General features: G+C 28.2%; 1 protein-coding gene across 1 annotated transcript; it reads left to right on the forward strand.

Annotated features, from left to right (window-relative positions):
• The first annotated feature begins 4,680 nt into the window (after positions 1-4,680).
• LOC122530253 lies at positions 4,681-11,138 on the forward strand. The gene is made up of 3 exons (XM_043657058.1): positions 4,681-4,926; positions 10,772-10,951; positions 11,058-11,138. Exons 1-3 carry the CDS (start codon positions 4,789-4,791, stop codon positions 11,136-11,138), a joined length of 399 nt encoding a protein of 132 aa, XP_043512993.1. The 5' UTR covers positions 4,681-4,788.
• Positions 11,139-13,296: the final 2,158 nt, after the last annotated feature.

A 13,296-nucleotide genomic window follows, 5' to 3' on the forward strand; every position in this document is an offset into this window, starting at 1 on the left:
CCCCCCAAAGTAAAATGATTAACATAGTTTCCGCGTTGAAACTAGTAATTTCTGCACTTTTCTTTCTTTCATTCTATGAAAATGTAATGGTGAATAAACAACTAGTGTGAACAGCAATATTCTCATAGATCCTATAAACAGATTAAAGTCATATATTATGCAATAGAAATTAAACAGAAATCAAATGGGATAAAGCTATGATGAGAGCGCTATGACATTGCATGTTATAACGATTCTGCAGACTTCAATTTATAAGAAATTTTGAAGTACAAAATTGCACAGAATGCATAATATGAAAAAGTATTATGTAAAATATACAAAGTGCCGTGCTATTATTAAATTTAATAAATAAAACAACATTTTACTATAATTATATTTTCTTTTGCATACATTTTAAAAACATGTATTTGAATAAAAATCTGTATATCATATACTCATTCTCGTAGAATGGGTCTGATATCGTAATATAAACCAGTGAAGTTAAGAGTAGTACATACTACAATCATATGTTTGATACTACTTAGAATCAGTTCAGCATTTTTCGTAGTATAAGAATATTCTATTCACAAGAAATATAATTATTTAACCGGTTTTCCAAAAGAATTTATTTTTCATATTATCAATCATTACGATTTTCTTCCGTGGAAGACAACCCTTAGACATTTCAATTGCTCTTATCGCAAGCAAGCTTTACAGTGGTAACAGCAAATATAAACATAATACATGGTTTACTACAGTTTCTCTAATTCTTTCAAGATAGAGAATGTTTAAAGGATATAAAATGTGATTAGAATCACATACAAAATAAAGAAGAACTTATAATATACTTAAAACATATGTACGTAGCGATAGCAAGGTGTTATACAAATATTGAAAGTAAATATAAAAATTAAATTAGTTTCTTCACATAAGGCGATAAGAAATATATTTCAGTTCACATTTAATAAAAGATATTCTTCAATTTAATACGCATCTAATTCCATATTACTAAACGTGAACATTATCTATATTTAAACATTTGAAAAATATTGACAGTGTAGTTATGATTATTTGTAGTTATTACAATTATTATAGGTATAATTTGTACAAAACTTCTTATACTCACATAAATATTTTTTCAACTTCAGGTAATACCGAAATCAGTAAACATACATTTATTCAGCAAATATATATTACATGTGGTTCTAATAGGATAACTATAATTTAAATTAATCTAATTTTAACTTAATCTTAAATCAGCAACAATAAGTTTCTAAGGAAATAGTTGAGTATTACGCGAGGTCAAGTGGTATTTTTTAAAATAAACTTTAACAACGCGTCGCGTCTATTTGAATTTGATCGCTGGACAAAGTCAATCGCACGTCATATTGAGGAACCATGCACACTGGCTTGATTGCAAAAACTAGACAGCTTGGAAAAACTGTCGCGATCGTTGATTGTTCATATTCGAAAGTCGATTGTTCACTTTGACAATCGACCAATGGAATTCGAGACCATAGAGATAAAAAAGAGGTTAATAAAAGGAGAGGAAACAGACAAGCGTGAACCGTGAAGGATCGGAGTAGAAGAGGAAGAAAAAAAAATTGAGAGAAAGAATTCGACAGAAAATGAGAACTGTTGAAAGAAAGAAAGCTTCAAACCCGTATTTATTTATAAATGATATTTCTGATATTTTCTTTTTTGTCATATTTTATTTTTAGCCATTTCATTAAAACTTGAATATCAAGCGAAAATAAACTTAATGATGAAAATATTACGATCTCTTGAACTTTTGCTGTCTAAGCCTAATATTCAAAGCCATTTCCATGTTCGAATATTAATGTGAGCAACTGTATTGCTTAATGTGACCGCGAACGCAGCTTTAGTGACTTCCATGTAAAGAGACTGGTAATAAGTCTCTAATAAAATGTTAATGGGCTCGTGGATTTGCTACCAGGGATTGAAATTACCAGGTTCTTTTCGTTTAAAAAAAAACTCTGTTCGATATTTACACATTTCATATAAAAAAAATATCTGCTTATGGAGAATTTTTGAATAGTATAGCAAAGAATAGAAAAAAAGTTTGAATAGTTAGAACCGCTGTTGAACAGTATTGTCATGGATCAGATATTTTAGAAACTGTAAAATAAAAGTTCGATGGAAGCAACTCATTTTAAAACATTTAATTGAAATTCCATTTTTATATTCGAGTACTATTTATTGAAGTCAATATTTGCTACAAATATTGAGAACTTCTTTAATATTGAAAACTTTATCAATAAAACTTTATTAATGTTAACAAATTATCTGGCAGAAAAAATTTTTCTTTTTATAATTTATTTCCATATGTGTAATTTCCATTCTGTCTGAGGACGATTATTAGAGAACGTAAGAAAATTTTTTGAAAAAGTTCTACGGTCTACAGAATCGTAGTTTCAAACAGAATTTACTTAAAAGTTCCTTAACTTTTTCGATCCCTGCTTGCTATTCCTTTCAGCAGTAGAGTTCTAAATGTCTAAGTACATGTATCAAGTGTATGCCAACTTTTTTCACTTTGTTTCCAATTTACTATTGCTTATCAATTTCTACAAAATTTCCAAAATTAGTACGAGTGAGGAGATAAAGATCGCAAAACCTAATAGCATGTATGTAAGTGAAAAGAAAGCAACATATTTTGAATATCACTTTGTTTACAATGAATAAGAACTTATAACAGTAAATAGAAAAAAGAAAGGAATTACATAATATTATAGAAAAACTAATAAATTTATATATTTCAAACTCCTAGTTTCTCCTGATAAGAAAAAGTATTTGAAACTTTAATCAAAGAAATTAAAGATGGAAATTAATGAATGATATAAAGTAATGATTTTGTTGCAGATAATTTATAACAGTGGTTTACCTTTGCTCTTCAAAATTAAAGAAACAAGTAATAAAATTATTTTTTCTTACGATTTAAGTAAATATTACAAGCAAATATTGTTAGTTAAATAAACAGATTTCTATAAGCTCGTTTCTATAAGCTCGTCATAAAAGATATTTGAAACGTATCGTAGATTTCACCGAGTTTTCTTCTTCATTGAACGTTCCTTTTTTTGTGTTTAGAACGGGAGAAATGTTTAAAGGCGTAACATGGAGATATTTAGTCGTAGTTACAGACAGTCTTGATAAATTTTCTTGTTAACCTTGGAGGTCGAAGGACGGTATAGCTTTCCAAATTACATTCATTTTCAGTATTCCAAATTAGCAACACGACATTGCAGCCTAAAATTTCGTGTCGCATATTTAATTTTTTAAATAATCGCAAAATTGGTACGACGCGAAATGAATGTAAAAACGAGCAGATTGAATAATTGATTTTAAAGTTTTTGAGACATAGTTAAGTTTTGACATATGTTCGCAACAATTGAATACTTGGAAAACTTTTGTAAACTGACATTTCTTAAGTTATTTAAAGCATTCGAACAAGCACTGAACTCCTCTTAAGGCGTGATACGTGGACTAACGGTACAGCACCTACATGTGTTTTCACGTATCTATGCAGAAATATGGACATATGTGTGTTTCTTGTGTCTCATATTTACCTAGAGAGATAATAGTTTTGAAGATTATGACACAAAAAAACGTAGATCTAGGAGTAAAAATTAAATGTAACTTTTTCAAAAAGATCGTAAAAATAAAGACAACAAAATTTGGTTGATATATGCACAATTATATGTGAATAATTAGGAAATTTACTAAGTTAAAGATTTAATTATGAAGATTACTAAGTTAAAGAGATATTTCTCTTTGTCAAGATCACGTAAAACTTCTGAATAGAATTCTGCGTTCTCGCGTTCTACGAGAATTATTCTATTTTATTTGTAAAAGTGTGTATTTTTGCAAAACTTGTAAGTATTGCGGCGGTAGTTATTTAGGTAGTTTTCAACAAAATAGCCGATGCTTTAAGTGTTAACTGTATATTAAATTGAAACTTTACAACTACGGTTCGTTCACAATTGTCATTGATCAATAGGACTTTTGTCTCTATTATTTTCGATGTTACGAATTAGATAGTATTAACACCTTTTTAAATAATTTGGTGTTCCAAATTAGCAATACACTGCATTTCTTCTATTTCCTTACGTTCTGACGCAGAGGAGCACAGAAATAAAGTTCTTTCCTCAGAACAATTTATGTTTCTCATCTCCCAAAACGTTGTATTCGTCTGCGTCGAGCCTAAATAGAAAGAATCAATTGCGATCTCTGCTCGCTGAATTCATTTCGAAGGGCCAAAAAAGGAAAACGGAAAATGATGGTCGCCATGTCGATGGATCTTTTAGACTGGCACAAGATGGAACCTCGTGCGAGGGAAAATGTGTCAATCAGCGGGATAACGTTCACGATTTCCGAGAATAAAGACATTCTCAGCGCCTGCGTTATATGGAACAAGCGTTGTGGGAGAACACGCGTATAAAGGAGAGCAGTTGCCGTTCGAGACGTCACATTGTATTCCCGAGTACATCCTTCATTTTTCTTGAATAAACGACGTATACGATACAGTATATTGTCATTTACTAACTATATGTCAATCTGCAAATTCGAGTCAATACGTATTGCTTCTCGCAAACAAATTAATTCGCAAAATTGACGCTCGTTCTTTTTTTTTTTGTGTTACATTATTGAATCGTAACGTTAGAGATAGACGAACGCATCGATCCAGAGAATCGACCAAGATTCAGAGTTATTATATCGTGGGAGAAATATTTTCGATCCAAGAAAAGAATATTGCAATTGCACTCGTTCAAGAAACCAACTACCGAAGTGTAGATGAGCAACACTGTAATTTTGTTAATGGTGACGATGGTACCGGTGATCGCCGGTACTGACGAGCAGAATGCGCTATGGAAGAGGAGTGTGCCGACAAATTCTTATCTTGACCATTTGGCAAATTTCAACGACTATCCGGTGAGTAACTTTATACATTCACGACGCTTATTTTTTATTACATTATCATGGCACGTCACGAAAGACACTAGTCTCTTAAATACAGTCTATATAATATCTGTCTAAAATTGCTCGACACACAAATTATATGAGAATAACGTATTTCTTTTTAATTTTGTGTAATTATAATAAAAAATATTTCAGAAGGAAGTTGTAAGGTATCTTGGAGGACATATTATCTTAATGATATTTGTAATGTAATCGTAAGAAATCCTTGAGAAGTAATATTTAAAATTTTAAATATACAAAATTTATATTACATATTTTATCGCAGTTCGACCATTTAAGTTCGTCTATAGTTCTGTATATTTTGAACTATAAAAAGTGTTTTGTAGTACGTGAGAAATAAAGCAGGGGATATTCCCTCATGAAAAAATAAACCGGAAATATAGAATAAAACTTTTTTCATTTTATTTTTCAAAGCTTTATGTTCCAGAAAACTTAGTTTAAGAAATTATCAAGTTTGAATTTAGTTTCTTTGATTTGAATTTGAATAGGATAATTCTAGATGTACAGAAAAAAATTACCAGGAAATATTTTCACGTGCAAAAATAAATCGACACGTAAAATAAGATTTTTTCTGTTTGAAGCTTCACTTTCAAGAAAATAGACTTCGAATATGTTTTGTTGAAAATTGTCTCGGTACTTGATAAATTTTCAAACTCGAAATATTCTCGAGAACGAAACTTAATATAAATTAATACAAATACAAATACAAATTTTATTCTACACTTCCGAGTTTTGTACCTTCATCCTCATTCGTACCTTCTATCAATTGGACACATGTTTTCTTTTAAAATATCAATATTACAGATATTTCTAATATATAACATAACATATTTTCAATATTTTTTATAACAAAATAATATTCAAATATAATTTTTAAATTCCTCGATTTCTAATTATATTATCGCATTACAATGTATCACATTTTCGAAAATTCATATTGCATTTATTGTTTTGCAACATAATTGTAACAAGTCTAAAATAAATGGTCATAATGTTAGACAAAACTAGAGAAAATAAGATTACGATTTGATTTATGACAACACGCAATTAACTACAAGTGTTTTTATTTATTGCCAATAAAAGAACTTTCAAACTTAACTATTTTTTTTTCAATCGTAGAAATTAATTTCTTACCATTATGTTAATTTCGCACCAAGGAACAAATTAAATTGGAAAAATGAGGGTATCCAAATTTAAATGTTAAACTTTGAAAGTTTATAGAAGACCAATAAACTAAGAAAAACATTCTTTAGCAAATTTACTCGGTTTTGCGTCAGTGTGAAGAAAAAAGAATCAAAAAAATTTTCATTTTTCTACTTATTTTTTTATACTTATACCTATTATCATTTACTGTATCATTTATATTATCATTGTATTATTATCTATTATAATCTGCAGTGGAAAAAAATTTTCTTCGTAACTAAATGCAACACTATTTTGAAAATTGAAATCTGATCTTTTCAACGACTTCAAAAATTTTACGACCTTCAAAATTTTATTTTTTTCATCAAATTTGGTACACGTTATTTTACGTCAATCAACGTTTACATCATTAATGAATATATTATGATCATTTGTTAATATCATTACTACATAAAACATTTTCCCAAGAAGCGAAATATCTGTTCGCAGATCAGTATCCGCAAATCGTTATAGTTTAGAATATATTGGATTTTCCCAAAAGTTTTTTTCTTTTATTGATGAATAATGTATTTATATGTATTTATATGTATACACAATATTTCATTATTTAAATGTATACGATTCATTCTGACTTCTTGCTGCCATAAACTTTGAGTTGCAGAGAAAATTCCATATCGATCTTTGTCCCGACTTTCTAAAATCATCTGAAGAGAACACTTGACGAACACAAATTTAAAATCTAAGTACCATCTACACATTCTACTTTTTCTCGCTAATGATTTTGATGTTAGTGCGACTTTAAATTGACATAAAAGAAAAGAAGAGAATAATATTATCTTCGTTGTCAAGCTTTGTCTTACTCTCATTTGCATCGTGACACGACGCACGAAAGGAAATTGTCGTCGTTGAATGGAATCGATAGTATTTCAATTTAATTATCGATTATCTATAAATCGTATGTGGGAAGCATCAGTTGCTGAGGCAAGAGACAATTCTTAGGAATAATTGTTCCATAATTCTATGGATTTTATTGTTCATTGATGTTGCATTCAAAAAGAAAAGAAATTACATACAATGTTAACATCTTTTTATCGAAGTATATACATATATATGTTGAAACAAACGCGAAATTCAGTGACATATTTGTGAAAAAAAAATTTTAAAGACAATATTGTCCCGCTCTGTTTTGCATATAGTCACGTTGAAATTAATTGAATAATAACCAATTTCATTTGTTTAGGAATAAATATCTTTATGTAGATATATACAATAAATTTGAAAAAATATAGGGATAAAACAATATATTTATAGTTCATGTATTCATAATTAGGCGAGCATAAATTTGCATACAACGATAAGGACAAGATTTTTAACAATATCGTAACTGACATAATAAAACAGTGTTGTCAAAATATTTTTTTTGTTTTTTCTAACGTATGAATCTAGATATTGCATATATATGTATAACAGTTTACAACAAATGCACAGGGTGAATAATACTCGCAATTGTAACAGGTTATATCTCAATAATGTAGAAGATGCAAAAAATCTTCTTCAACTCGTACGTTCGAGCATCGTTTCTTTAAGATCTTCGATTCTCTGTCCTTTCGAAGAAAGTAAATGGCATTTAAAATGTTAACGAAATGCGACAAACAAACATAGAAATGTCGAGAAACTGAACGTCAAACGAAGATCGTAATTATTTACTTTAGAGATATCTCATTGTGATAACCTTAGTATATTTACCTAGTATTTTAACCTAAAGTATATTTTTAAGGTCATTATTCTGAACAATTTTTCCTCATTCAGGGTGTATTGTTCTCAGTATTTTTTTCTTAAACAGCATACTTTTGTGTTGTTTCTTATAGGCAATTTCTTTAATTATGTTTGCTACATTATTCAAAAAACAAAGGTGACTTTTAATTTATTAAGTGGAACGATATATTTTTTGGTCCATTAATCGATGTAGCCCGAAATTTTTTATAAAAAACATTAACATTTAAAAAAGTATCAACGTTTAAAAATATTATTAACTTAATTATTTATTAGGTACTATTTAATTAATTTACTGATTAGTTAGTATTAAAAAATTTGACAGTTCAATTTAGATTTACGTTAGGATTTAATTAACATTTAAAGAATTATTAATTTAGTAGTATTTTCACTTTAGCAAATGTTATTGGTTCATTCTGCAGATGATTGGCTTTTCGACCTTTTCCTCGATATACCATACGGGGATTGTGGTTGTCTAGCTTTTTTTGGCCAAGTAGATTGACAGCAACACGATTATCGACTGTTTCTTTCATTTTTCGTTTACTTGTTATGTTGTTTGATGCTTACTTCCACATATATACACACAAGAGCTGCAGAAAATTTCAATGAAAATTAGTCAACATTTGTTCTTATTAATTTCGTGAAAAAAATCGTATAACAAATTTTGTTCGAAGGCTTCAAGCTCCGAGACCTTTGTAGATTTATTTAGGAAAAAGATTTTTACAATATTCATAAAGATGTTTGAATTTACAAAATTTATGGGTGAAAATGTATTTTCGCTTACTACTTCCAAAATGATAAAGAATATCCTTCGTTTACTACTTCCAAAATGATAAAGAAAGAAACGAACGTAGTCCTGTGAAGATAAAAGTTTCACACTTTAAAATAAAATAAACGCAAGACTGGTTGGTTTATAATCGTTTGTTAAAAAGCATTTTAAAATGCCGACAATTAATCAAAAAATCTTGTACTCATTTTACAATGTAAAGCTTGTATTTTCATGATAACACATTCGGTTCTTTCTTAGAAAAGTGTTTTTGATAAAACGAGCCAACTATGAAGACTAAAGTGAATTCAGATCTTTAATTGATTTTACGAAGTTTTTGAACTTTTCTAAATTCTTTTTCTATCACTCAATTTTCATTTAAATTTCTAATGAAAAATGAGTTCATTCATTGTTTTCCCGGTTCCCTCGATTTTTCGATTTTGACGCGAGGAGTAAGAAACGAAAACGTTTAACTAAGTTTCTGTTTAAATACAATATAAAATAACGGATAAAACGCAATTTGATTAATGATGAACAATTAATTAATATAAAATCAGAATATCAATTATACAATATCTGTAATCGCTGATTTAAGAATAAGAAAAGTAATTGAAATTTTTAATCATATAATGATTATGCTCAATAATTACGATTATGATTCTATCAACAACACTATATATACTTTTTATTATAGAAACTACATATTTATTATTTGCATTGTCTTGCAATATGCACAATATCCTATAATTGTATCAGATTATGTTCAAAAAATTTCCATTAATTGAAAGTCTCGTCTATATAGTTCCTGAAGATATTTATTTGATGTGTTGGCATCTGTCAAAGTTTTTCCGAATTTGTCTTGGTTTTTAAAATTACAATTTACGGTTGTAATGCAAATTACAATTATAAAAAGCAACGATATTTGCAACTTTTTTATTCTATGAAATATAACATATATGAGAAAATGAAAAATTGTTTACTACTTTTATTTTATTTAATTCAACTATACAATGAGCTTCTTCTTAGAAATCACAGGTATGAAGTGAATTATTTTGTATGTTATTTAAATTACTTTTGTTTGATTACAAACTTTAATTGCTGTTTATAATAAAAATTACATATTTTAACGGGCAAAACAATAGCAGAAATGATGTAGAAACTACGTCACATTTTTAGAATACATTACTTTTTTCAAGAAATCTTAAATTTGTTCCTTAAACTCGTCTTTTATTTGTTATTGCCTACGATGAAAAGCAATCAAAAAGAGAAATATTTAAAATTATCTATGTATAAAATCTTAATGAAGTGTATCGTGATAAAATATATCATTAAATCACAAAATCATTTATACTTTATCTTTTATATTAACCTTCCGTAGAACGAATACCAGGACATTTTGACCCAGTCATTCAGATGACAGTAATAAATACATCCTTTTATCGTTTCAACATGAAATTTCAAAATATTTTTATCGTTTCAACATGAAATTCCAAAATATGATTCGAATAAAATGGTTACTATGGTGGTTAAATTTTATTTTTGGTACTTTATAAGAATGTCAAGAAAGTAAAAAAAAAAAAAAAAATGGCTTGAAATGTTGCAGAAAGAAAGAGTTTGAAAATGATTCATTCTCCATCGACAACTGTGATCCTTGAAATAATGCAATTTTGTCTTGAACATTTTCTTCGTAAAATTAAAAATAGAATAGAATACATTTTTACGTAACTTTCCTATTAGTTTCGTATTGGTAATCGTATTTGGTTTCATTAATCATTGATGTGTCATGGCTGTAACATCATTGTGTGTGAGTACACAGTAAATAATCAGATGATAAAACTAACTGTTTTAACATTATTCGCAATATAAACATACCTAATACAGACATCCACGCATTCAGAACCATAAAGTATTACTAGGTTCAATTCTGTAAATAAAAAATTTTAAATTTAATTCCTGTCCGTATTTTTTGAATTTAATTCCTAATAAATCGACACGGCAAGATATGACACGAAAATGGTAAAAAGATCAGGTGACCTCCAAAACGTGGAACCTCAAAAAGGCATTCGATATCTGGACTATTTCAGTTAGTCAATGGTAAAATACTTTCTTTTCCAGGTACTAGTGTCAAAGAGGGCGGCTCTTCTGTTAGATCAGTTAATGATCGCGTTACAAGATGCACTAAACAATCAGCCCAGAAGAGAACTTCAAAAAGGCAATAGAATATCCATGAGATCATCGACACCTCACTTGCCAGCCGAAAATTTGTCATTTCTTCCATTGGCGCAAGCACAAACGGTACGGGTTTGACAAATTTACTGCAGTACTCTACGTGGAATTCATTCAGGTTATCCTTAGATTTGAAATTCAATTTTTCGAAATTAATTTTTATTTTGCAACATAGATGGATCTTCGACAGCAGAAACAAGGCCACCTTTATTGGCGTTGTTTCTTGAACATCGTAACATGCTACAAGAAAAAATAATTACGAGCCAGCGTGATCAGTTTACATTGTGAAATTAAAATTCATTAACTAAGGTGAATAAATGTACATGAATGTAACGACGCAAAGAAAAAGAAAAATATTGATATCTAATCATATAATACTTATTCCTGACTGATTGATAAATCTTAAGCAACATAAATGTGTAGTAAGTAATGTCAACAGAAATACGAATGCACTACGTATCATTTCGCTTTCGCTATTTACGTACACTTCTTGTATTCTATGAATATTAGTGATCAATCTTTTTTTATTAACAGATCTTTCCTTCTACGTCGTCACATACATGTACCATTTGCTAAGTTTACAAGATTTCAGTTTCTTTTCGAGAAATTAAAGATAGCACGTATGCTATCATTTTGTTTGTAAATGTATTACCTGTTCATCTATGAATTGTGGAATCTATTGGTCGATCACTTTAACGCTATTAAGTCTCGTATCTTTCCAACTCTTTGGTTCATCTCTTATTTTTTTCCTCTATATATTAAATACAATGAATATAATAATCCTTATTGAAACTAAAGATCGAAAAAGGAACTTTTAAATAGGTTCTATGTGAAACATGACTTACAGCACTTTTGGGGAGATTACACACGTTACAGATACCGATAAGAATAGATAAATAGCTGCTTTTAAAAATAAAAGTTTCAGACAGAATAGGACTTACGAAATATAAAAATAAAAATTTTTCTATCTAAGGGACAAATAATTTATTCAACAATATTAAAATAGTGTTTAATGTATATAGCAAACACTGACACTGAATATTATTGGATGAATAATATGAACGAATATAAAAATGGATTTTCAATTAAATGTTCCGAAATAACACATGGACCTTTTATTATACAGATTCTAAAATATCTATTTCACGAGAACATTGTTCAAGAGTATTGTATTCCTGTTCAGCGTATAACCTAAGTAATTTAGTGTGACAGTAACTCTTCCTATAAAAAATTCGCAAAAACAGATAATTTTCTATAAATTAGAAATTTCAGAATTTTTTAATTTTTATAAATTATTTTGTAGAAAAATATAAATTAAAACAGAATTCTTTGAAAAACGAAAAGAACCTGTTAAATTCGATTCTCGATTAAAATTAAATTAATTAATTGTATTACTAAAGTAATAGTAACTAGTGTATTAATTAAATATCTTCCTGATTTATTGATTAAATGTAATACTTAAAATTAGATTATTCGACAAACTGTACTCATTGAACTGTTTCGAAATTTAAGCAAACGCTCTGATATCTATTATATTTTAAATTCCTGATTAATTTGCCTGGAAAGAGAGTCTGTTTCTTGATGTAATAATAAATTAAATTATAAGTTGTATATAAAATATATCTTAATGTCTACAGCGACTGTTACCACAGATTCATATATTGTTTCGAAATAGTTCCAGATAGATCCACCAAATATTTTACAGCTACACGAAATATACACATATACGTATATACACCTTACTGATGAAAATTAAGAAAAAAATGTGTTCCTCAAAAAATTATTTTTCATTATTTAATTTCAAAAATACATAATAGCATGAGGTAACATAGTATTTTCACGAATCTACTCTTATAAAGATCACAATTAATATTGAAACAGGAAATTAGTGGAAATCTTAGCGACAAAAGTTAGGAAACATATCGTGCTTAGTTCGTACAATTATTTTTAATAATAACAGTAGTGTTTTATTGTTTATCATTTTCATGGAGAATGATTTTGGAAAAAATTCTTCGATTTTTATAACTGCATAACACTTGCGAGATATTGATTCAGTTAATTTAACACAATTCAGTCGGTATATAAAATTATATTTTTGTAATTTTTTCCGTTAATTTTATTTTATTGATTAACTAACGAACTCTCGATTATTTACTCTCTTTACGTTTATTAATTCTCATAATAAATGGTAGTAAACCATTTTACAAAATGTTGTGTACAGTACACAAAATATTCTATATTTTCTTTGATTTGTATTAACGATTAAAAATTGATTTATAAAATGAATTATATTTATTATATTATAAATAGAATGCAGATTTTTATGCCTTCATGAGAAATTTACAGTTTAATTCAAACGAATAGCATGTGGAAAAATATGTAAAATATCGAAAATAGAATGCTTGGTACAATAT

Source organism: Frieseomelitta varia, unplaced genomic scaffold (genome assembly GCF_011392965.1).
Source record: "Frieseomelitta varia isolate USP_RPSP 00005682 unplaced genomic scaffold, Fvar_1.2 scaffold_334, whole genome shotgun sequence".
Lineage (NCBI taxonomy): Eukaryota > Metazoa > Arthropoda > Insecta > Hymenoptera > Apidae > Frieseomelitta > Frieseomelitta varia.